Raw genomic sequence first — 25,906 nt, 5'->3', positions numbered from 1 at the left:
ACTGATTTCAAAAATATTTTGATTTCATGTTAAGAGTGAAGTAAAGAACCTACTTTGACCACTCCCAGTACTGGGCAAATGCCAAAGACTTTGTTAAGTGACTATCTGAGGAGAACATTTGAATCAGTTTTTTCTCGGTCTCCTTTGACCGATTTCAAAAATATTTTAATTTCATGTTAAAAGTGAATTAAGGAACCTATTTCAATCACTCCCACTACTGGGTAAATAAGACAGGCTTTGTAAAGCGACTGTTCATGTGGAATATTAGAACCGGGTTTTCTCCGACCCCAAGGACTGATTTCAAAAATATTTTGATTTCATGTTAAGAGTGAAGTAAAGAACCTACTTTGACCACTCCCAGTACTGGGCAAATGCCAAAGACTTTGTTAAGTGACTATCTGAGGAGAACATTTGAATCAGTTTTTTCTCGGTCTCCTTTGACCGATTTCAAAAATATTTTAATTTCATGTTAAAAGTGAATTAAGGAACCTATTTCAATCACTCCCACTACTGGGTAAATAAGACAGGCTTTGTAAAGCGACTGTTCATGTGGAATATTAGAACCGGGTTTTCTCCGACCCCAAGGACTGATTTCAAAAATATTTTGATTTCATGTTAAGAGTGAAGTAAAGAACCTACTTTGACCACTCCCAGTACTGGGCAAATGCCAAAGACTTTGTTAAGTGACTATCTGAGGAGAACATTTGAATCGGTTTTTTCGGGTCTCCTTTGACCGATTTCAAAAATATTTTAATTTCATGTTAAAAGTGAATTAAGGAACCTATTTCAATCACTCCCACTACTGGGTAAATAAGACAGGCTTTGTAAAGCGACTGTTCATGTGGAATATTAGAACCGGGTTTTCTCCGACCCCAAGGACTGATTTCAAAAATATTTTGATTTCATGTTAAGAGTGAAGTAAAGAACCTACTTTGACCACTCCCAGTACTGGGCAAATGCCAAAGACTTTGTTAAGTGACTATCTGAGGAGAACATTTGAATCAGTTTTTTCTCGGTCTCCTTTGACCGATTTCAAAAATATTTTAATTTCATGTTAAAAGTGAATTAAGGAACCTATTTCAATCACTCCCACTACTGGGTAAATAAGACAGGCTTTGTAAAGCGACTGTTCATGTGGAATATTAGAACCGGGTTTCTCCGGACCCCAAGGACTGATTTCAAAAATATTTTGATTTCATGTTAAGAGTGAAGTAAAGAACCTACTTTGACCACTCCCAGTACTGGGCAAATGCCAAAGACTTTGTTAAGTGACTATCTGAGGAGAACATTTGAATCGGTTTTCGGGACCCTGGGACTGATTTCAAAAATATTTTAATTTCATGTTAAAAGTGAAGTAAGGAACCTATTTCAATCACTCCCACTACTGGGTAAATAAGACAGGCTTTGTAAAGCGACTGTTCATGTGGAATATTAGAACCGGGTTTTCTCCGGACCCCAAGGACTGATTTCAAAAATATTTTGATTTCATGTTAAGAGTGAATTAAGGAACCTATTTCAATCACTCCCACTACTGGGTAAATAAGACAGGCTTTGTAAAGCGACTGTTCATGTGGAATATTAGAACCGGTTTTCTCCGGACCCCAAGGACTGATTTCAAAAATATTTTGATTTCATGTTAAGAGTGAAGTAAAGAACCTACTTTGACCACTCCCAGTACTGGGCAAATGCCAAAGACTTTGTTAAGTGACTATCTGAGGAGAACATTTGAATCAGTTTTTTCTCGGTCTCCTTTGACCGATTTCAAAAATATTTTAATTTCATGTTAAAAGTGAATTAAGGAACCTATTTCAATCACTCCCACTACTGGGTAAATAAGACAGGCTTTGTAAAGCGACTGTTCATGTGGAATATTAGAACCGGGTTTTCTCCGACCCCAAGGACTGATTTCAAAAATATTTTGATTTCATGTTAAGAGTGAAGTAAAGAACCTACTTTGACCACTCCCAGTACTGGGCAAATGCCAAAGACTTTGTTAAGTGACTATCTGAGGAGAACATTTGAATCGGTTTTTTCGGGTCTCCTTTGACCGATTTCAAAAATATTTTAATTTCATGTTAAAAGTGAATTAAGGAACCTATTTCAATCACTCCCACTACTGGGTAAATAAGACAGGCTTTGTAAAGCGACTGTTCATGTGGAATATTAGAACCGGGTTTTCTCCGGACCCCAAGGACTGATTTCAAAAATATTTTGATTTCATGTTAAGAGTGAAGTAAAGAACCTACTTTGACCACTCCCAGTACTGGGCAAATGCCAAAGACTTTGTTAAGTGACTATCTGAGGAGAACATTTGAATCAGTTTTTTCTCGGTCTCCTTTGACCGATTTCAAAAATATTTTAATTTCATGTTAAAAGTGAATTAAGGAACCTATTTCAATCACTCCCACTACTAGGTAAATAAGACAGGCTTTGTAAAGCGACTGTTCATGTGGAATATTAGAACCGGGTTTTCTCCGGACCCCAAGGACTGATTTCAAAAATATTTTGATTTCATGTTAAGAGTGAAGTAAAGAACCTACTTTGACCACTCCCAGTACTGGGCAAATGCCAAAGACTTTGTTAAGTGACTATCTGAGGAGAACATTTGAATCAGTTTTTCTCGGTCTCCTTTGACCGATTTCAAAAATATTTTAATTTCATGTTAAAAGTGAATTAAGGAACCTATTTCAATCACTCCCACTACTGGGTAAATAAGACAGGCTTTGTAAAGCGACTGTTCATGTGGAATATTAGAACCGGGTATTCTCCGGACCCCAAGGACTGATTTCAAAAATATTTTGATTTCATGTTAAGAGTGAATTAAGGAACCTATTTCAATCACTCCCACTACTGGGTAAATAAGACAGGCTTTGTAAAGCGACTGTTCATGTGGAATATTAGAACCGGGTTTTCTCCGGACCCCAAGGACTGATTTCAAAAATATTTTGATTTCATGTTAAGAGTGAAGTAAAGAACCTACTTTGACCACTCCCAGTACTGGGCAAATGCCAAAGACTTTGTTAAGTGACTATCTGAGGAGAACATTTGAATCGGTTTTTTCTCGGTCTCCTTTGACCGATTTCAAAAATATTTTAATTTCATGTTAAAAGTGAATTAAGGAACCTATTTCAATCACTCCCACTACTGGGTAAATAAGACAGGCTTTGTAAAGCGACTGTTCATGTGGAATATTAGAACCGGTTTTCTCCGGACCCCAAGGACTGATTTCAAAAATATTTTGATTTCATGTTAAGAGTGAAGTAAAGAACCTACTTTGACCACTCCCAGTACTGGGCAAATGCCAAAGACTTTGTTAAGTGACTATCTGAGGAGAACATTTGAATCGGTTTTTCTCGGGACCCCTGGGACTGATTTCAAAAATATTTTAATTTCATGTTAAAAGTGAAGTAAGGAACCTATTTCAATCACTCCCACTACTGGGTAAATAAGACAGGCTTTGTAAAGCGACTGTTCATGTGGAATATTAGAACCGGGTTTTCTCCGGACCCCAAGGACTGATTTCAAAAATATTTTGATTTCATGTTAAGAGTGAATTAAGGAACCTATTTCAATCACTCCCACTACTGGGTAAATAAGACAGGCTTTGTAAAGCGACTGTTCATGTGGAATATTAGAACCGGTTTTCTCCGGACCCCAAGGACTGATTTCAAAAATATTTTGATTTCATGTTAAGAGTGAAGTAAAGAACCTACTTTGACCACTCCCAGTACTGGGCAAATGCCAAAGACTTTGTTAAGTGACTATCTGAGGAGAACATTTGAATCAGTTTTTTCGGGGTCTCCTTTGACCGATTTCAAAAATATTTTAATTTCATGTTAAAAGTGAATTAAGGAACCTATTTCAATCACTCCCACTACTGGGTAAATAAGACAGGCTTTGTAAAGCGACTGTTCATGTGGAATATTAGAACCGGTATTCTCCGGACCCCAAGGACTGATTTCAAAAATATTTTGATTTCATGTTAAGAGTGAATTAAGGAACCTATTTCAATCACTCCCACTACTGGGTAAATAAGACAGGCTTTGTAAAGCGACTGTTCATGTGGAATATTAGAACCGGGTTTCTCCGGACCCCAAGGACTGATTTCAAAAATATTTTGATTTCATGTTAAGAGTGAAGTAAAGAACCTACTTTGACCACTCCCAGTACTGGGCAAATGCCAAAGACTTTGTTAAGTGACTATCTGAGGAGAACATTTGAATCGGTTTTTTCTCGGTCTCCTTTGACCGATTTCAAAAATATTTTAATTTCATGTTAAAAGTGAATTAAGGAACCTATTTCAATCACTCCCACTACTGGGTAAATAAGACAGGCTTTGTAAAGCGACAGTTCATGTGGAATATTAGAACCGGGTTTTCTCCGGACCCCAAGGACTGATTTCAAAAATATTTTGATTTCATGTTAAGAGTGAAGTAAAGAACCTACTTTGACCACTCCCAGTACTGGGCAAATGCCAAAGACTTTGTTAAGTGACTATCTGAGGAGAACATTTGAATCAGTTTTTCTCGGTCTCCTTTGACCGATTTCAAAAATATTTTAATTTCATGTTAAAAGTGAATTAAGGAACCTATTTCAATCACTCCCACTACTGGGTAAATAAGACAGGCTTTGTAAAGCGACTGTTCATGTGGAATATTAGAACCGGGTTTTCTCCGGACCCCAAGGACTGATTTCAAAAATATTTTGATTTCATGTTAAGAGTGAAGTAAAGAACCTACTTTGACCACTCCCAGTACTGGGCAAATGCCAAAGACTTTGTTAAGTGACTATCTGAGGAGAACATTTGAATCAGTTTTTTTCTCGGGTCTCCTTTGACCGATTTCAAAAATATTTTGATTTCATGTTAAGAGTGAATTAAGGAACCTATTTCAATCACTCCCACTACTGGGTAAATAAGACAGGCTTTGTAAAGCGACTGTTCATGTGGAATATTAGAACCGGGTTTTCTCCGGACCCCAAGGACTGATTTCAAAAATATTTTGATTTCATGTTAAGAGTGAAGTAAAGAACCTACTTTGACCACTCCCAGTACTGGGCAAATGCCAAAGACTTTGTTAAGTGACTATCTGAGGAGAACATTTGAATCAGTTTTTTTCTCGGGTCTCCTTTGACCGATTTCAAAAATATTTTAATTTCATATTAAAAGTGAATTAAGGAACCTATTTCAATCACTCCCACTACTGGGTAAATAAGACAGGCTTTGTAAAGCGACTGTTCATGTGGAATATTAGAACCGGTTTTTCTCCGGACCCCAGGGGCCGATTTCAAAAATATTTGGATTTCATGTTAAGACTGAAGTAAAGAACCTATTTTGACCACTCCCACTACTGGGCAAATGCCAAAGACTTTGTTAAGTGACTATCTAAGGACAACATTTGAATCGGTTTTTCTCGGGACCCCTGGGACTGATTTCAAAAATATTTTAATTTCATGTTAAAAGTGAAGTAAGGAACCTATTTCAAACACTCCCACTACTGGGTAAATAAGACAGGCTTTGTTAAGCAACTGTTCATGTGGAATATTAGAACCGGTTTTTCTCCGGACCCCAGGGACCGATTTCAAAAATATTTGGATTTCATGTTAAGAGTGAAGTAAAGAACCTATTTTGACCACTCCCACTACTAGGAAAATGCCAAAGACTTTGTTAAGTGACTATCTAAGGAGAACATTTGAATCGGTTTTTCGCGGGACCCCTGGGACCGATTTCAAAAATATTTTAATTTCGTGTTAAGATTGAAGTAAAGAACCTACTTTGACCACTCTTACTACTGGGCAAATGGCTCAGGCCTTGTAAAGTGACTCTTCGTGGAGAATATTTGAACCGGTTTTCCTCAGGACCCCAGGGAGCGATTTCAAAAATATTTGCATTACGTGTTCAGAGTGCACTAAGGAACCCCCTGGAACTACTCCCATTGCTGGGCAAACTATGAGCCCAGACCCTGGCATTGTCCTTTCAAATTTTCCAATTTCCTAATGGCTTCTGGCCAAAATTTATGGTGTGGTGATTTTTTTGTTACTACAGTTCTTAATTTCCCTCTGGCTTCTTTTGCAGATCCTGCTCCATTCACGCTATCAAAAAGTCTGTCGAAAAACAGTACTGTTTCAGCAGTATTCTTTATCGTGCCACTAACAGGCCTGCCATCCGCATAGTGTGCTGAAACAATAAATATTTGTAAGCACAACACTGCGCTTAAAGTCTCTCTAGGCAGCTGGATAAAGAGGCTGATCCAGAAAAAAGGAGTGCCAACTCTTATAGCATATGACTAGCATCTCTGTACCAAATTTTATTAAAATCAGTTCAGTGGTTTAGACGTGAAAGCGGAACAAACAGACAGAGTTGCTTTCGCATTTATAATATTAGCAGGGATTCACATACACGCATGTGTATCGACTTTGTTTCCGATATTGGTAGTCAACAAAAATAAATTACCAGAGATAAAGCCACAGCTATGCATCATTAAAGTAGGAACATTTGATTCACTCTAGCAACCAAACCCAGTTAACATAATAGGTGAAGTTTAATTAAACGAGAACTTAAGACAACTGGAATCAAACTTAGTTATATCTTTGAAATTCATAAGTACTTGTAAAGGCCTAAATGAAATAAATGATTTGACTTTGACTGTTTATGTTTAATTTCACAGTCTCTCTCCTGAAGCTAGTTTCAATTTTGTTGGTTCTACACCCGGTTCTTTGTTGTATTTGATAACGAATGATACAGTTCAATAAAAACTTACAAAATTGAGCTGTATAAGACAAAGCTGCAGATACTGTTGAACTCAGCACTTTGACACAGTTCTTCACCTGCAACAAACAAGTTGAAAATTTTTAGCTATAATGACTTGTAAACAAAGGCTTAGTAGTGAGGGCTAATCAGGGCCTTGACATACAACAGTAGTGATGCATTCTCCTTAAACAACTTTAGCGCAACTTCGTTTTTATCGTTATGCCTTATACCTTATATTGTTTCTATATTATAACATATGGAACGCTAACAAAAAAAAATTGTGAGTGAGTGAGTTTTGATTGTATCGCATTCTCTGAACTGTGTTGAAAGTGGGAAAAAAATCATAAGTTGCACTGAAGTTAGTTCGAAAGAAGATATCAGAGCCATGTCGGTCAGTTTGCCGGGCCTAGTAGTACTACATAAGCCTTACAAAATCAGATAACAATCTAGGTACTTACTTTCATCTTCTTGATTTTTTCAGGAATGACATGTTGGTCATTCAATTTATGAAGGAGTCTAGACTCTGTGTGTTTACAGTCAGTTTCATAGACATCCACAATATCAGTCCACTTGGATGTTTTACCATCCATGACTATGTTCTTATTCAAGAAATTATTTCTAATTCCTTTAATCAAATGTGACGGGTCATAAATAATGCTCAGGTTAACGCCGCTGATAGTAACTGAGCCATCTGAAATACAAGGAAAGATAACAAATGAGATATAATTTGTACACCCATTCGGTAGAATATGTGAGATTCCATTAACATAAAACAACTGTATTTGTACCACATTTTAATTTTTTTTTTCTTTCTTTACAAAGTGCAAAAAAATAAATGTTTTATTAGGGTAGCCCACTATATGTAAAGTGGGGAGTGATTTTTTTCAATCCAACCCTAATGTGTGATATATTGTTGAATAGGTATTCAAAATATAAAACAGGGTTACTAAAATAGTAATTATAATTTCACCAACCTGGTTCTTGATCTGAAAGTATTTGATCACGCTTAGTGTCCTCTCTAAAGCTTTTCAAGGCTGCTTGGAAAGATGTGCCTTGATCACAAATTACACAAATAGGCTTCAGACCACATTCCACGAGAACAGCCACAACATCTCTTAGAATTTTTTTAAGATCAGTCCCTGATGTGGCCCCCTGACAATAATAAAAGGCAATGGGTTGCTGCCACTTGTACACCGCTCCTCTGAGCATGAAAACAAGTGCATGGTCGGCAAACTGGCTCTGCTTTTCATTTAACTCTACAAAGCCATTGATGCAGTCTCTGTTTTTATCGTAGGTTAAAGCAGTGTCTAATGACATCTCATCGAAGATGACTGAACAAATTTTTTTTTCTCATCCCATGTAGCAACCTGAAACAGTTATAAATTAAAAAGTGTAATTTTTATTTAATAAAAAAAGTGTAATTTTTAGTTTCATGAAGTGCCTACAGTAGCACTTCAAAAAGATATACAAGATATTAAAAAATACTAACCTCTTTTTTTAGTAAGTCAAACACTTGTTGACAAATTCCTGGTCCAATAGAGAGCTTTGCAACCATTTTATTTAGAGTTGATCGTGAGGGCAAGACGAAAATTTTGTGTAAAAATCTGTAACACTTAGGACTTTGTTTCATTATGGACAATGCTATTAATTTTTCTTCCTCAGTAAAGCGTCGCCCTTTTTTACTTTTGGAGCATAAATTAATTTGCATTTTCATAATAGTTTTTGCAAATGGATTCATTTCCTTGGTTAATTCTTCAAAGGACTTGTCCTTGCTGAATTTTAAAGCTCTTCGAGCTCTCTTCAGAAAGTTAGCCTCGTCTTTGGCTTTCTGGTATTCTTTATATATAATTTTACCAGTTGGTGTCAAATCCTTTATTTTATTTATAATTCGTTTTCGTGCCCTTGCCTTGGTCTTTAACACCACTGTATTCAGCGAGCCTTAAAGAAAAGAGAAAACACAAGTTATTTTAAAATTATATACAAAACATTCAAGATTGTTCATTCGCTACAAATAGCCTTTTCCCAACTATGCAGGGGCTTGGCTTTCATTCTAACCAGGAACAGGTGCTTACTAATGTTATACATGCAACTGCCTACCTCACATCATCCTTAACCTAATTTGAAGTTTCAAATATTTTGGAATATTCCCGGTACATTTGCAGTATAATATCACTTTTTGTTTCCATTTCCATTTCGGCGGCGGCTTATGATGACTAACTTAAATCTTCTTTAAGATAAAAATGACGTAGAAAACACTGTCATAGTTCGGTTTTATTGTGATAAATGCAAATTATTACTCCTTGCTTTAAGTTTTGACTTTTGCGGTATTGTAAAACATGTAATTGTAACCTAAACAAGGCCGACAGAACTATCAAATTCAAATTCGTTAACCGCAACTCTGCTCGTATCGCGAACACATTGAAAAATCTGACATTGACAACCCAACGAATGACGTTAAGTAAAAGACGGCATAAACCAGTACTGCCAATGTAATTAATTATTTTAAATTTATTGTTTAAACATTTTTTTGCGATGGTAGAAGTGAAAGCTGGATTTATTCAAATGCTTTTATAATATAAGATCCATATTTAATTATATACACAATTAAATGATATAATAGCAACATTTTAATGTCATTTTATGGATTAATTCCTCTGTAGTCTATGAACTTTTTAAGGATGTCCATAATTATCACAAGAACATACTTTTTATTTATCGATACTAAATAATCAAGGCGATCTTTCAAACTTGTGACTTCACTTATTTTTTCTTATCTATTCTCTTATGTATTTCCCCTACATACCTACTCGCTTAATAATGTACACTCCCTGAACTTAAAACCCTTACGTGCCATTCTATGTACTCCTCTAATGAACTGCATTACGACATCGTTCTGTACAGCAAAAAAAAAAACATAAATAGTATTATATTTTCTTATAACTCGCTCACATATTTCCAAAAAGCAATGCTAATGTTGGAACTACATTTCACTAAAGTTGAACATTCTTAGTAATAACAATTAATTAATCAATTAAATAAGGCGGCCAACTTTCCGAAAACTGAATGCGGGACTTAACCTTTCGTGAAAAGGGCGGGGGCATTGAAAATGATCGGACGGTCCGATAAAATAAAAACCGTAAGCAAAAAGCTATAATTTAACCTATCAATATCGTGTCACAGCGTGCACTAATGTCTTATTTTCAAAATCATTAGGCCTCACGAGTTCAGTAGAAATAAAGAGAACGAGATTATATTAGAGGTATAGGTAATCTGTGTTCCTGCACTGTTGAGCGTGCGCGCAGGTGGGTGTTGTGTAGAAGTGTGGTAGAAAATAGGGATGCGGGACATGCGGGACGCATACAACGTTTTGCGGGACTATTTTACTAATAATTTCAAAACGGGATTTCGTCAAGCATTGCGGGACGGTCCCGCAGAATGCGGGACAACCGTCTTTAATTGTAAGGCGGCCAACCGGCCGCCTTACAATTACAATTACCCAACTGCCAATTACAATTGGCAGCGAACTTGCGAAAATCATAGTAGTAAACGGCCCGTTCTCAGTGCACCAGTTTTCGGCTGAAAATAATGGGGATTTTAAATCAAAACTCTTTTTGCAGTCTTATATTATTTTTATTTTTGGTTATGAAGTAATTAGTAGAAATGATTAAACAAAAAAAATGTGTATACTGTTTTCATTCAAGAGTTTTAAAAGTTGTAATGGTGAAGTTAATTTATTTTTACTACACATGTCATGTATAATGTTACAGCCATAGTGATTAAATAAATTTTATACATAATCACTGGTCATTGTACATAATACCCAAATTGACTTGACAATGTGATAAATTAATCACTTTACCTGAATATTATTAATATTAGCTAATCAATGTTAGCCAAAGTAATAAATATGGTATAACCAACTTACTACTGCCAAATTTTTAAAAACGGTTTAAGTTATTGTCGACTTTTTTCTGATAAATCTTCAAATAATTCCTCCCGCTGTGGGTTAGCAGCGTGGTGTGGCCCGAGCTACAACTCAAAGAGGGGACTTTTCGCTACTTATTACTAATAGCGCCATAATTAGCATGGCCTGCATTGGGCTAACTAGCTTTTTTCGAATTATATTAAGGTCAGCTACTAGGCACTTTAGTTAGTTAAGATGAAATAATTATCTTTACCTACTTGTTTTATACTATATATTTTATAAATATCGTTACCAACACTAAATTACAATGTAAGAAGAAGCTGACTACATGGCTTCAAAACTTAGATTATGATTCAACAGAAAAACTTTTAAAACCTATAAACTAAGTTAAATCAGTAATTATTTACAAGTTTGTAAAAAAAAAAAAAAAAAACCTCATTATAAGACAAGAACTATAGACACTCTAACCTAACTAATAAAAATTAGATATTACACAAAAAAGAAATATTTAAAAACAAAACGTAAATTCAATATATAAAATAAAACTGATATTATCTAAAATAAAAAAAAAAATAATAAAAAAATAAAATAAAATAAAAAATAATAAAAAAAAAATAATAATAATAATAAAAAAATACTCTACTAACTAGAAAACTTTCTAGGACTAATGATTCATCTGCCCTACCATAAATATTCTAATCTAGTCTTTAAGGCCAATTTTTAACTCTTGCAAGTAATTGAAAATTACATGATCTCAAAATGACTTCACTAATAAATAAGTTACTAATGTTACTATAAATTAGAAGTTCACATTCGTATGCAATATGTGCATATTTGTGTATGTAATTGTTCCCACAGAAAAGTGACTCTTAATATTAAGCTAATAAATGTGTGTTATTATTATTTATTCTTTGATAATGTGTATTTTTAAGTGGAAGAAACCATAATTATATGTTAATTTTTGGGTTATACATCTAAATTTTTATGTGCAATAATAAGTGCAGAGACTTATGTTTGTTAGCTTTTTCCTATTTTATTTTAAATTATTTGTGATACAGGCATTATGTTATTATTACTTATTCTTTGATAATGTGTACTTTTAAGTGGAAGAAACCATAATTGTATGTTAAGTTTTGGGTTATATGTATATCTAAATATTTATGTGCAATAATAAGTGCAGAGACTTAGACCCTTCTCAGCCGCTCATGTACCTGTTGCCCTCTTGTTGCTTTTCAGTGACTGATTCCCGGGGGCCCAGTAAGTGAGTTGGCGAGTCTCCACCTGCCATTTTTACGTGTGCAAACATTGTTATCGGCAGGTGCCATAGTTCCCATAGTTATCCCAATTCCCAGTCCATTAGCATCCCATCCCAATAGCCCTAGTAGTTTTATTCCATATTTAGCAATAGTTTAGCACAGAACCGGGGATTGTCCTTGGGTACATTTCTATAGTGTATACAGGGATAATCGTCGGTTTTTGTGTCGCCATTTCATTAAAGTTGTCTCAAAAGGGCTTCAGCGTGTTGGCTTCGGCCCCACGTTCGCCTTCCAAAAATCCGGGACTCTGTAGTCCCGTGGTCGGAAAGAGACATACAAAATAATAAATAATAAAAATCTTTATTTTCTCTTCAATTACAGTGTTAAGTACATTACAATACAGGTTGCTTTTGTAAGAGAATGGTGTCTGTTTAAGGTTACCCCTGTGTTACAGATCACCATTTATCCTTTTGAATGTTATACAGCACATTTTGTAAGGAGAGAGGCAAATAAAAATCCTAAATACAACTATCTCTATTATCATAATGCCTGTATCACAAATAATTTAAAATAAAATAGGAAAGAGCAAACAAACATAAGTCTCTGCACTTATTATTGCACATAAATATTTAGATATACATATAACCCAAAACTTAACATACAATTATGGTTTCTTCCACTTAAAAGTACACATTATCAAAGAATAAGTAATAATAACATAATGCCTGTATCACAAATAATTTAAAATAAAATAGGAAAAAGCTAACAAACATAAGTCTCTGCACTTATTATTGCACATAAAAATTTAGATGTATAACCCAAAAATTAACATATAATTATGGTTTCTTCCACTTAAAAATACACATTATCAAAGAATAAATAATAATAACACACATTTATTAGCTTAATATTAAGAGTCACTTTTCTGTGGGAACAATTACATACACAAATATGCACATATTGCATACGAATGTGAACTTCTAATTTATAGTAACATTAGTAACTTATTTATTAGTGAAGTCATTTTGAGATCATGTAATTTTCAATTACTTGCAAGAGTTAAAAATTGGCCTTAAAGACTAGATTAGAATATTTATGGTAGGGCAGATGAATCATTAGTCCTAGAAAGTTTTCTAGTTAGTAGAGTATTTTTTTATTATTATTATTATTTTTTTTTTTTTATTTTTTTTATTTTATTTTATTTTTTTTTTTATTTTAGATAATATCAGTTTTATTTTATATATTGAATTTACGTTTTGTTTTTAAATATTTCTTTTTTGTGTAATATCTAATTTTTATTAGTTAGGTTAGAGTGTCTATAGTTCTTGTCTTATAATGAGGTTTTTTTTTTTTTTTTTTTTTACAAACTTGTAAATAATTACTGATTTAACTTAGTTTATAGGTTTTAAAAGTTTTTCTGTTGAATCATAATCTAAGTTTTGAAGCCATGTAGTCAGCTTCTTCTTACATTGTAATTTAGTGTTGGTAACGATATTTATAAAATATATAGTATAAAACAAGTAGGTAAAGATAATTATTTCATCTTAACTAACTAAAGTGCCTAGTAGCTGACCTTAATATAATTCGAAAAAAGCTAGTTAGCCCAATGCAGGCCATGCTAATTATGGCGCTATTAGTAATAAGTAGCGAAAAGTCCCCTCTTTGAGTTGTAGCTCGGGCCACACCACGCTGCTAACCCACAGCGGGAGGAATTATTTGAAGATTTATCAGAAAAAAGTCGACAATAACTTAAACCGTTTTTAAAAATTTGGCAGTAGTAAGTTGGTTATACCATATTTATTACTTTGGCTAACATTGATTAGCTAATATTAATAATATTCAGGTAAAGTGATTAATTTATCACATTGTCAAGTCAATTTGGGTATTATGTACAATGACCAGTGATTATGTATAAAATTTATTTAATCACTATGGCTGTAACATTATACATGACATGTGTAGTAAAAATAAATTAACTTCACCATTACAACTTTTAAAACTCTTGAATGAAAACAGTATACACATTTTTTTTGTTTAATCATTTCTACTAATTACTTCATAACCAAAAATAAAAATAATATAAGACTGCAAAAAGAGTTTTGATTTAAAATCCCCATTATTTTCAGCCGAAAACTGGTGCACTGAGAACGGGCCGTTTACTACTATGATTTTCGCAAGTTCGCTGCCAATTGTAATTGGCAGTTGGGTAATTGTAATTGTAAGGCGGCCGGTTGGCCGCCTTACAATTAAAGACGGTTGTCCCGCATTCTGCGGGACCGTCCCGCAATGCTTGACGAAATCCCGTTTTGAAATTATTAGTAAAATAGTCCCGCAAAACGTTGTATGCGTCCCGCATGTCCCGCATCCCTATTTTCTACCACACTTCTACACAACACCCACCTGCGCGCACGCTCAACAGTGCAGGAACACAGATTACCTATACCTCTAATATAATCTCGTTCTCTTTATTTCTACTGAACTCGTGAGGCCTAATGATTTTGAAAATAAGACATTAGTGCACGCTGTGACACGATATTGATAGGTTAAATTATAGCTTTTTGCTTACGGTTTTTATTTTATCGGACCGTCCGATCATTTTTCAATGCCCCCCCCCCCGCCCTTTTCACGAAAGGTTAAGTCCCGCATTCAGTTTTCGGAAAGTTGGCCGCCTTATTTAATTGATTAATTAATTGTTATTACTAAGAATGTTCAACTTTAGTGAAATGTAGTTCCAACATTAGCATTGCTTTTTGGAAATATGTGAGCGAGTTATAAGAAAATATAATACTATTTATGTTTTTTTTTTTGCTGTACAGAACGATGTCGTAATGCAGTTCATTAGAGGAGTACATAGAATGGCACGTAAGGGTTTTAAGTTCAGGGAGTGTACATTATTAAGCGAGTAGGTATGTAGGGGAAATACATAAGAGAATAGATAAGAAAAAATAAGTGAAGTCACAAGTTTGAAAGATCGCCTTGATTATTTAGTATCGATAAATAAAAAGTATGTTCTTGTGATAATTATGGACATCCTTAAAAAGTTCATAGACTACAGAGGAATTAATCCATAAAATGACATTAAAATGTTGCTATTATATCATTTAATTGTGTATATAATTAAATATGGATCTTATATTATAAAAGCATTTGAATAAATCCAGCTTTCACTTCTACCATCGCAAAAAAATGTTTAAACAATAAAGGCGAATGGCAGGCTTGTATGGGACTTTCGAACCGCTAATAAAATTTCAAGTTTTGGGATATTTTTTGTTTTAATTGATGGGTAATATGATAGACAAGCCCTTTGTAAATTCTTAGATTTTTAGAACTTGGGAAGTAAAAGTTATAACCAGTTTTGTTTTTTAAGGTTATGTACTACAGTGTACCCATGTAAGTTGTTTTAGCTAGGTACATAAACATTGTTATGGTAATGATAAAATAAATGTTCTACCTAGCTTGTCTCTTAATCTTGGGTGTGTTTTAGGTAGGTACGTACAATTAGGTAAATAGATAGATAGATAAGGATCGTACCCACTCAGTAGAGTGCATTTAGGAGATACCTGTCCAGCAGCGGACTGCAACAGTTTGATAATGGTCAAGTTCTCGGGTTTCGAGTGTGGTATAATAAAACAACTTTGTTTTTGTAGGAATATACATCTATTTTATTGTTCTTATAATTATTTAATCTATTCTTAATATTATTTCATCAACATAGAAACTCATGTGCAGAAATACCCAGACCCAGAACAACTACTTGCAGATCATTCAAATATTTGTTCCGTGCGGCAAACATGGTCAGCAGGTGTTATCTGGAAAATATTTAAGTGATTTTGAGTATGATTCAACATTGCTTTAAATAACTATTTTAACAGTGTTACACAAACCAAGTTAGGCAAGTAAACAATACATGTAAGAGATCACTTATATGTTTGTTAATGTACAAACACAACAATGATCGTTTACAGGACAAACTGTAAATATTTTTACAACCACAACAATGTTTGTTATTTTTTCAAATAATGTTAAGATTAGTTTTAGGTACATTCATATTATTTTAGTATGAAATCGTGTAGTTTATATGGTGAGTCTACTTTTTAACACGTAAAAGTTCTCACTTCGTAACTGGCACACTCGTACGCAAAATGTTATTTGAAAACTTCTTACATCTCTAGGATATGTCCACAGCCGAATAGTATTGACGATATCTTCACTCCCATCGCCTTCGTATTCGCGACAAGCGAACGTTGCAATTGATGCATTGCAAACTCGTCATTTTAAAGCACGTACACACACACAACACAAGTAATAAAGCGTCCTTTCGCGAAAGTACTATCAACAGATAGAGTACAGAGGAGCAGTTCCTCGACTCAACGTAAAAATGACCAGATAATTTGCTTAAATTGCTCAGATGCAGTAACAAACCACAATCCAAAACAACAGCAAAGAACTGAACAGACACTGACAGACAGAGACTAGACTCTGAAAGATAGAAAGATATCCGTTACCTGTCAATAAAATAATTGCCAATACAAAATAAAAACATTGATGGTGAAAATAATTTATATAATTAAATTGTTAATTATTAAGATAGTATGCTATAATTATTCATTTTAAGGTGAAATATGTAATTAGTTAATTATATTTACTGTTATTTCTATGTTTAAATAATTATTTATCATTTCGAGCCTCGTGATATTTTACAAATGGCAACTTCTAAAAACAGAACTACGTTTAGTCGCGTTTAGTTTAAGATTATATTACGTTTAATTACTTGAATCTTTTAATTGGTATAATTAATTAATCCGGAGTTCTAAAAATACTACACTAACATGAAAATAAATGACTTAGTTGCCTTAATAATTGGTACAAATTCTATAACTGAACAAGGACAAAAATATGCGGTACGAAATCTGCCATTCTCCTTTAAAATAATTAATTACATTGGCAGTACTGGTTTATGCCGTCTTTTACTTAACGTCATTCGTTGGGTTGTCAATGTCAGATTTTTCAATGTGTTCGCGATACGAGCAGAGTTGCGGTTAACGAATTTGAATTTGATAGTTCTGTCGGCCTTGTTTAGGTTACAATTACATGTTTTACAATACCGCAAAAGTCAAAACTTAAAGCAAGGAGTAATAATTTGCATTTATCACAATAAAACCGAACTATGACAGTGTTTTCTACGTCATTTTTATCTTAAAGAAGATTTAAGTTAGTCATCATAAGCCGCCGCCGAAATGGAAATGGAAACAAAAAGTGAAATTTTCTCGAAGAGACTTATTACTGCAGTGTTATGGAACATCGGACTCCAGAGTTTTCTCGCAGTTGTACTGGTGTTTTTGATACAAGTCGACTTCCTGCACCCTGTCTCATGGATCACTTCAACTCTCCACGAAATATTTGGTTGGAAGATGGGTTTGAATATCGTTCTTCTTGGATTAGTGTCATTTTTTCAAGCCTACGTTTATGGAAGCTACTATATGATGCCACTACCTAAATATTTTACGAGATTCTCGATGTTTTTGAATATGTTTTCAGTACAAAATGCCATGTTCAGTATACTGTACGCATTGAGTGGTTACTTTACTATGGGCTTGTATTCTTCGTTGGCTAAAAGCAATTACAATGTTTTGAAGAAGAAATGTGACTTTTATGATGGCCAATGTTTGGTGGAACAAAGTCTCTTTCTGCAGTTTGGAGGTATGTGGATGGGTTTATACTATTTCCTGAATATTCACATATTTGGAACTACATTGTTAATGTTCCCTCATATTTATCAAGACAAGTTTCAACAGATTAAGCTAGCCATCAATAACATTCTCTCAATGGGTTTTAGAAATTCCATAATGCCAGTGGCATATTATTGTGCATTCTATTATTTGTGGGGAAATAAACCTAGGAGTGTAGTGTCCGAGGTGTACAGTTTATACCTGGAAGATCCTCCTTTAGACAATGTTGTAAACTTGATGAGGTCTGGCATCTGGATTGGTCTTTGGTTCTACACAAGTTTATTCTTTGTGTCAGTTTACACAATGAGAACTGTTTTTAATATAATACTTACTGAACCAATGAAATTTCCTATTGAGTCAACAAAAACTTTAGTGCTTCATAATGCATTGGCTTTGAGGTCACAATTTAATGGATATTTAGGAGCTCAAGATTTAAAAATTATGTCCATGACTGATAGTGCAAGACGGCAGGAAATATTTACCTTGTCTCAACCCGGAGGACATCCCAGAAATTGGAATAATTTATTAGAGCAGTGTATCAGCATTATCAACGATTTTAGTAAAGAATTAGATGCTGTCAATGGAGATGCAAAAATAAATGAGCTTGAGAAATCTGCTGCAATCAAAAATATTGGGAATGTGTCCACTAGCAATGGTTTCACATATCCTGGCAATATAAGAAATATGGCACATTCTCCCAAATTAAAGGATATTAAGAAGCATAACATGGATGCAGAGGAAGATTCTCTTGGTGATATTATTAAACAGGAATTTAATATTTTCCTTCATAAGCTGTGTCAAAAACCTGGTATCAGTTATTTGTTTGGAGAATTGACAGACACAAAATTGAAATTCCTGTTGATGCAAGCTCAGCCTGTGATGTGGACTTGTGAAGGTTTGTCCTGTATTGCTGCAGCCTCTTTGAATGAAGATAAATATGGAGTAGTACAGAATGACTTGCCTATTGTGATATCCACATTAATTAATCTCAAACAAAACTTAGATAAATTGACAAAACCTGGCCTGGTGCCGAGGAAGCATATGCTGAATGATGTTTATGCCATCAAAATGAAGACTGCTTTGATCTCATCAGTAAAAAGAAGTATTTATAAGATTGCCATCACATTCTCAAAGTACATTCATGAAATACCTCTGGATTCAGATATTCAAGTTGCATTGCAGCCATTTTTGATGTGTAAGGAAGCATGATTGATAAGGATTTGATGACTGTGCAAAGACAATAATAAACGGTTTCATAGCAAAACATTTCTAATTTTGATTGTGAGTGAAATAAAACAAGTTTATAAAAACAAACATATCTATTAAATTTCTATAAAAATGTAACATAAGAACACAATAATATTAAAACTAATCTCTGTAGCTATAAAACATACATACTCTTAATCTTTGTATTAAATATCACATACCTACTCGTATATTACATCTATAAGATTTTTCATGTCAAGGTTTCCCATTAGTATTATTTTTGATTTTGTTTTACAGTAACAATTTTTAAAATTCCCTAATTTTGAAAATGAACATCTTCCATTTAATAAAAGGCAAATGTTCCATAATGTTACATCACACAAAATCGTTTGAGATGGTTAAAATATTTAATCTCCATTTAATTATCTCTTATCCCAAAACCCTATTATTTTTGAAGATAAAATTGTTTTAATGTATATTTATGAATGGTGATGAATCATACTTATTGACTTATTAACACTGCTTTATAATAAGCCTCCTAGAAAGACTTAAAAAAAACAGTACCATACATAGCTACAGTGTTTTCAAATATCAATCAGAAAAGTTATACTTAGACATATAGACCATGTGCTAATATCAATTATTTTTATCTTCTATTTCCATTTTCCCTGGCCATGTAAACCTCTGACTGATACAAGAGCTTCCCTAATATCATATCCAAGGAATCTAGATGGACTGGAACCCAAGTCCGGCTACGGAATTAGGCATCTGAAGAGTTATAGCCAAGGCGCATAGTTTTGGAACCAGTTCAAAGGAGTGTATCTTCATCTCTCAGGTCGCTACTTAACAACAAAGAGCGTTGGCTAGCTGCACCCAGTAGGGCAGTTCTCTCAGCAGATGATGTCCCCGATTCGCAGCTTAGAGAAGCTAGACAAACACAAGTAATGCATTAGGATATTGCAGACTAGAATGATTTAGGATCTAACACACAAAAGCAGCAACAATTAATAGAAGGATCATTATGCGATGAAGTTTGTCAATTTCTTTCCCACTTTCTGTCAATGTACTACTAAAAGAAGACGGTCTTTCAATGATAGTGTAAACAACTTTTATGACTTAACAAATTGTTAACATATCGTCGTTCGTTTTGTCTAAAATTGTCAAACTCCATCGCGTAACACCTGGAAATGTGAAAGCGAAGAAAGGAACGGTAGACTCACGACAGCTCGGCAAGGCGACAGACGGGAAGAGAGACGAGAGTGCGGGGGGGTTGCGTATAAATAGAGCGGTACATACGAAGGGTTGATTACCGTCGGGGCTGGCGTGCGGCGTGGCGCTGGCGGCGCGCTCGGGCTCCGGCGACGCCAGCGCGGCCCGCGTGCTGCCGCCCGGCGACTCCGTCATCGACGCCTGCAGGCTGTAGCTCTCCCTGTAACACCACCGAGCTGGACATCGCGTCCCAACACTACAGCCATACTACAGTTTTTTAAGTGCCTTCGAAATCAGCTTATAGGTATAGGGGGGCCCGACTAAGTCATTGACGCTTGCAGGCGTTCTTGTGCGGTGGACGTGTGACAATTTACATTTATTATTATAGATTTAATTTTGATTCCATAGATGTTAGCTTATAGCAAAGTAGGCAGATTGGCCAATTTAATTAGGCAATGTTACAGGAGCGAGCAAATTGCTGGGTCAATAATGATATTATTACCTAATCAGGTTGTATTAAAATTGATACCAAAATTCAGCATATCCAGCAAAGCTGTGGCGTTCACGAATTCACTGAACAAATGAATGAATGACTTAATAGATAGACTACATAATAGTAAATATCGGAACTCAGTGCACACGAGATGAGTGAAATCATGCCGGTACACAAAACCCGTTTCGAAAGGTGTTCACACATCGATACGGCATGCTGACCACACTTAGTATTGGTCGTCTATTTACTGAAGGTTAGGTAATGCTAGCCTGTATCCGGACGTTGAAGAGGTCTGCGAGATTTCGCTGTCGTATGAAGTGTCGGTGTTGATGTAGGAAGGTTGGAGGAATGGCGGCTGTGACCAGGCGCGGCGGAGAGGCGTGGACTCGGGGCCCGGGGACGAGCCGTCATCTGACTCCAGGCGCACGTGGCTGACCTGCGTTATGAGCAATCGTTTAGGTTTCTAGGTATAGAAATAATTGGCATTTCTCATGAGGCCAATATTTCCTGACTGCATAAAGAAAAACACCAGGACTAACTCGAATGAGAAATTCTAGCATTAATTTGTACCTCCTGTTTTTTGAGAACTATATAAAAAATCTTACATCAGGCTTAGTATGCCTACTGCGTCGGAACTTGAAAGTCTTCTTCGAAGGTCCGTGAGCTCGCTGCAACCGCGGCCTCTCGGCGTCGGCCGTGTCGGAGTTCTCGCCCACTAACATGTCACTGTCGGACGGACGAGCGGGGATGCATTCGCCGCAAGACGCCTCGCCCGGTGACATCGGGGATAATGGACTCATTGATGTTTCCCCTAGTAAAAAAAGTGAATTGTTTTTGAGGTCCATAAAACAAAGGTATTAAAATATAAACACGAAAGAAGCTCGTGGATAAGTTACAGTTGCTTGGAGTTGCTTGCAGGCGATCGATGATCGGAGCCATCTATTTCACAGTTTCGGATTGCTTTACAGTTCGCCTAGTGTCATAGGCAAGTCACGGTAGTCATAGGTACTTACCAGACGTGAACTTTAGTTCTACGGACGGCACAAATCTTAGTTTAGTTTGTGTGCTTGTATATGAGGGAGTACTGGCGGTTGGCTTGTCACTTCCATAGTTGTTCAATGAACCTGTAGAAAAGAAAACATTCTTTAGTGCCTACAGAATTGAACACACTACTAAAGACTGGCAGAATAGCGCTTCTTTCGACAGAGTCCTCCGAAAAGAGTTTGTTTCTTTCGCTTTCACGCTAATATTTTGTCATTAACCGATTGCGATTAAATATGGCATAGAAAAATCTGGTAACCGGCCTGGTGAAAGGGTACCCTGGAGATGAAAATTGGCTTTGAGAAGTCCCGAGCAAAATCCATTATTTAATTTGGTAAACTTATTAGGAAAGTGAGTGTGTAATAAAGGGTGTTTTTCTTACCTATATGCGAATTGCCACTGCTAACGTTATTGTTGCTGGTGTCGCTCAGTCGGCCGCTGTTCAGCTGAGCCTCAAACGTTGGCATATGCTGGCTTGTAGTTGAGCTACTTGATAACGATTCTGTAACATGATTGATGTTAGTCTAATTTTATTACATATAGGTAATAGGTACAATAAAATAAAACGATCTAATGCGAACAATTAGTGGTAAATATGTATTATGAAAATGGACTGGAACAGTCTTTGAAGGTCGATAAATTCAGAATCCGATAAGTACCTAATCTGGTACTATACATATCCCGACATACCGACGAAAACGATAGTTATGTAGGTCTAAAAAGTAAGGTACGTAAGCACCTAAGACATAATAAATTGGGGCACATTGAAAAGTTTACCTAGTAGGAAAGAACAAGAAATATGCGTGTCCAATATTTCTTTCTTTTTTGAAGACGGCCTATTTATTTTTTTAGTTATTCAAAGGCTAGACAGATGAGATGAAACCACGTACCTCGTTGTGCAGAAAGAGGTGCGGACGGATGATCAGGTGTTCTAGGCAGTCCTCCCGTCCCTCCCCTGCCTACCAACATTGATATCAACGAAGGTCGATGTTGTTGATGTTTGTCGGGCACCGTCGTTGTACGGGGAAACACTTCGGAAGCACGTTTCCCGCCGGCTTGACCGAGGTTTTCTGCTATTTGTTCTAGAAAAAACAATCATGTTTAAATCGTGTGGAGTGAAAGAAGACAGAGATAAATAAATAATTCATTGCATGACACTGAAAGTTTCTTGGTAAGCATGTCAATTTTTGGCTTTTCAGAGGTGCAGAAATATATGATAGAAAGTAGGTACCTACACAGTTTTGCTTTAATTAAGGCAACACCAACACATTTTTTTGAGTAGCAACACTTCCATCGAAATTCACATATTTAAGAATGTCTCTACTCACCAAACTTATACTGATCATGTGTATCGCGCATATGCCTCAGTTCCCTCGCCAATTCGGCTAGTAAAGCACCTCTTGCCCTCGCGGCGGGTAACTTGAGCCCTCTCACGCGTTCCCGAACTACAAACTGCATGTGACGCTCGTTGTCCCCGATGGGAGGTTGAGACAGCTGTGATAGGAAATTGTATAGGTTTAAAATTTATTAGAAGAGAATTGCAGTTGTGCAAATGGAGTATTGGAAATCTGGTGTTTTTTAGTTGATGTTACAAGGGTAAATAGCTTCATTATAAATCTGATGTCTCAATTCATTATTAAAAGGAGAAATGGAATTCATTTCCCCTTTCTCATCTCTATTTTATGTTTATTATTATTTTTAGAGGCAAAACGATTTCATTTATATGCATACAAAAGTGGACACTAAATTTTTTGAGAAACATGTTTAAATCGATATTGTTGTTCTAAAAATAATTTATCGATAAGAGTATCGACTGTGACAACTCAAAAAATCGATATCATAAACCTACCTTATGCACTATAAACGGCTGTAACAGAATGTATAAAGGTGTCCTATATGTGACCACATGCTCTAAGAAGTCCCACAAATGATGAGCAGCTTCATTCCTTCTGCCGAGGTCTCTCATGGCGCGAGCTATGCGACCCCACTCTGTGCACAGCTCGCTTGTGAAGCACGCACACATCACTTTAAGTGCTGAAAATAATAATAAAAATTAAATGATCTATATTTTTAAATACATTTCTATAATTATATTTTTTTATTTTTACGAAATTTTTCTTTTTTCTTTGTGTTAATCGATATATATTAACCAGTAGGTACCCATTTCATTTAATGTGATTGTGAACGACACACCCTATATGTCAAATAAATGTATATTGAAGAAGTATCTAATACTTATATACTGAAGTACAGAGTTAAAATATTTCTGCACAAAAACTCTTGTTTACATTTATTGTGATTTTTATTCCACGGTAAATACCTACGTGTAGGTACGTACTTTTCAATCACATAGATGCGTTGTTCTGTTGACACCAATCAGGTAAAATGACTATTAAAGTTACCTTTCCCGAATTAAATCACACAATTCTCGAGCCAATTCTTGGCAAAACGGTAGATATTTCTTTAGTAACTACCCTTTAAAATAAAAAATATGTAAGGGCGAAAATCGGCGAAATAATCACACATACCCAAGAAAGCAATCCTATACAATTGATTGGACAGCCTCGTAGTGTTCCTAGTATCTCGACTGCCAGTGAATGTAAGAGAATTGGCCCGGTTATCCGAAGCATTGAGCTTAGCGTTGACGGCTGCCAGTTGTCCCGGCGGCGCGGGGGGACATAAGGCGTTTAGTACTACTGATACTAAGTAGCTGACGTCGGATTGACGGAGAGGGGGTACATCTGAAAATTAATATTAGTTTTATTACAATGTTGGCCTAATTATATTGATTTTGCTACTGCTTGGTTGGATATACATATTTAAGACCCAGAAGGACAGACAGCCAAGCTTACCAAGAGGTAAAGTGTTGTCTTTGTTTTAGCAAATCAAACAAGCAGGCGGTCTATGTAAACATTGGCCAATCAGAGGTCAACAAAGCAGGTTGGGTAAGGTATAAGTTTCAAAAAAACCTGGTATTTGTCAAATGTATTGTTTGTTGAATAAAAGAGATCTTTATATTACAAAATTATGTCTTACCCTTTCTGCCACTACCGACACGTAAACAAAGAGGCATGAATAGATTCATGAGCATGTTTTCAGTTTTCTCTCCAGTTGGAAACGATGCACTGCCTCCACACATTTGTTCTAGCGAATAACTATCCTGTATATAAAAAAAACCATTGTCTGTAAAGTCGTTTTACTGACGATAGTTGAACGTGACAACGTGAGTAGCTGCCGATTGTGCCTCTTTGTCGCTCGCTGCGTGCTCTCGCTTGCACTTCAAGCCTTAAACGGAACGCCTCAGAGCGAGGTAACGCCGCATGCACGTTTTTTCGTGCGTGCAGCCGGCTCCATCGATTTATAAGACGTTGTCACGTCAAAAATATTAAATTAAGTAGGTTTTATGCAGTCAAGGAAAAATATAGGTACCTTATTTCTAGGCGGTTAAGAGTTATTTGACATAACATTTCTGCAAGATATAGGTACTAAGAAATGTGAAATACTTACACCAGTGTTAATAATTTGCAACGCAATTAATCGAACAACTGTGCTGCAGAAATGTGGCGGTGGCGGTTGAGACATAAGCGCTGCAGTAGCCGAAGATAAGTTCTCTCCACAATTGTTGTCTGATACTATGAGCGCCTAAATACGAAATTTTAAAGTTTATTCAGATGATTTTAGAATTGTTTAATGTACATAAGGTATAGGAATAATGTAGGTATATAAAATGGTTGTCACAATTATGGACCCTGATGGGCACAATAAGATAGTATTTAGAAGAGAGGAAGGCATTTTTTCCTGTCCTTTCATGGTCGGTTAGTAACTGGTTGATACTCACTTGAACGGTATTGAGCAGAGTTTTCACATGTTGCCAATGCATTATGTAGGGACAACGAATCATCGTTTCATAAACTCCCTTCAAGAGAACTGCTGCGGAATCCCAATCAGTGTTTCTCTGAAAATGAAGTATCAAATCTTCAGTTTTGAACGCCTTACAAAATTAATTGCCTGAATAAAGATATCTTTTATATGGAGTACTTATGTAAAATAAATAGTAGATAATTGTCTTACCCTAATGCTAGGCTTCTTAGCAATTTTAAGGAAGACTTTGTCCAATCTTCTCAGTATCATAATAAGGGCTGGTCTCAAAGCATCGTCTGCCCAATCGGCGGCAGGTAACACTTGAGTCATGTAACGTTGTAGGCCACGACAGCCCATAGACTCCGGGTCGTAGGGAGATACCTTTAGCAAAGAGTGAGCTATTTCTGCAAGGCGCTGAAAGATAATGATGATGGTTAA

At 35.6% G+C, this 25,906-nt stretch overlaps 4 protein-coding genes across 4 annotated transcripts in view; 2 read left to right on the top strand and 2 right to left on the bottom strand.

Annotated features, from left to right (window-relative positions):
- The window catches only part of LOC110378828 (trans-Golgi network integral membrane protein 2), a 160,185-nt gene that overhangs the window by 108,226 nt on the left and 26,053 nt on the right, over positions 1 to 25,906 (top strand). The gene's annotated exons all lie outside the window — the stretch shown is intronic.
- LOC110378843 (uncharacterized) lies at positions 5,112 to 8,825 on the bottom strand. Its single transcript, XM_064037940.1, has 5 exons — positions 8,238 to 8,825; positions 7,723 to 8,115; positions 7,207 to 7,439; positions 6,759 to 6,825; positions 5,112 to 6,175 (listed from the first exon to the last, which is right to left on the bottom strand). The coding sequence occupies exons 2-5, from the start codon at positions 8,063 to 8,065 to the stop codon at positions 5,946 to 5,948; spliced, it is 873 nt and encodes a 290-aa protein (XP_063894010.1). The 5' UTR covers positions 8,066 to 8,115; positions 8,238 to 8,825; the 3' UTR covers positions 5,112 to 5,945.
- Positions 16,920 to 18,972, top strand: LOC110379732 (nucleoporin NDC1). The gene has a single exon (XM_021339510.3). It carries the CDS (start codon positions 17,167 to 17,169, stop codon positions 18,865 to 18,867), a length of 1,701 nt encoding a protein of 566 aa, XP_021195185.3. The 5' UTR covers positions 16,920 to 17,166; the 3' UTR covers positions 18,868 to 18,972.
- LOC110379728 (protein unc-80 homolog) overlaps positions 19,129 to 25,906 on the bottom strand; it is a 29,326-nt gene continuing 22,548 nt past the window's right edge. Inside the window, exons 53-66 of the mRNA XM_064037723.1 lie at positions 25,679 to 25,882; positions 25,446 to 25,562; positions 25,115 to 25,249; positions 24,644 to 24,767; positions 24,136 to 24,348; positions 23,457 to 23,641; positions 22,936 to 23,101; positions 22,498 to 22,689; positions 21,990 to 22,109; positions 21,580 to 21,690; positions 21,172 to 21,377; positions 20,815 to 21,002; positions 20,175 to 20,293; positions 19,129 to 19,791 (exon numbers count right to left, since the gene is read on the bottom strand). Of these exons, the coding sequence (XP_063893793.1) occupies positions 19,673 to 19,791; positions 20,175 to 20,293; positions 20,815 to 21,002; positions 21,172 to 21,377; positions 21,580 to 21,690; positions 21,990 to 22,109; positions 22,498 to 22,689; positions 22,936 to 23,101; positions 23,457 to 23,641; positions 24,136 to 24,348; positions 24,644 to 24,767; positions 25,115 to 25,249; positions 25,446 to 25,562; positions 25,679 to 25,882 (2,199 nt within the window). The 3' untranslated portion in view covers positions 19,129 to 19,672. The remainder of the gene's footprint in view (positions 19,792 to 20,174; positions 20,294 to 20,814; positions 21,003 to 21,171; positions 21,378 to 21,579; positions 21,691 to 21,989; positions 22,110 to 22,497; positions 22,690 to 22,935; positions 23,102 to 23,456; positions 23,642 to 24,135; positions 24,349 to 24,643; positions 24,768 to 25,114; positions 25,250 to 25,445; positions 25,563 to 25,678; positions 25,883 to 25,906) is intronic.

The sequence above is a fragment of the Helicoverpa armigera genome, chromosome 14 (genome assembly GCF_030705265.1).
Source record: "Helicoverpa armigera isolate CAAS_96S chromosome 14, ASM3070526v1, whole genome shotgun sequence".
Taxonomy (NCBI): Eukaryota; Metazoa; Arthropoda; class Insecta; order Lepidoptera; family Noctuidae; genus Helicoverpa; species Helicoverpa armigera.
The sequence above is the reverse complement of the archived record's forward strand: the minus strand, read 5'-3'. Positions and strand labels throughout refer to the sequence as shown.

Bases quoted from the DNA above. Each gene is read 5' to 3' on its own strand.
- LOC110378843 (XM_064037940.1), bottom strand. From the start codon at position 8,065: ATGTCATTAGACACTGCTTTAACCTACGATAAAAACAGAGACTGCATC. The intron at 7,440-7,722 runs GTTGGTGAAATT...CTTGTATTTCAG, and splicing joins ACTTTCAGATCAAGAACCAG to ATGGCTCAGTTACTATCAGC. The intron at 6,176-6,758 runs GTAAGTTTTTAT...TTATTGTTTCAG, and splicing joins GTCTTATACAGCTCAATTTT to CACACTATGCGGATGGCAGG.
- LOC110379732 (XM_021339510.3), top strand. From the start codon at position 17,167: ATGGAAATGGAAACAAAAAGTGAAATTTTCTCGAAGAGACTTATTACT.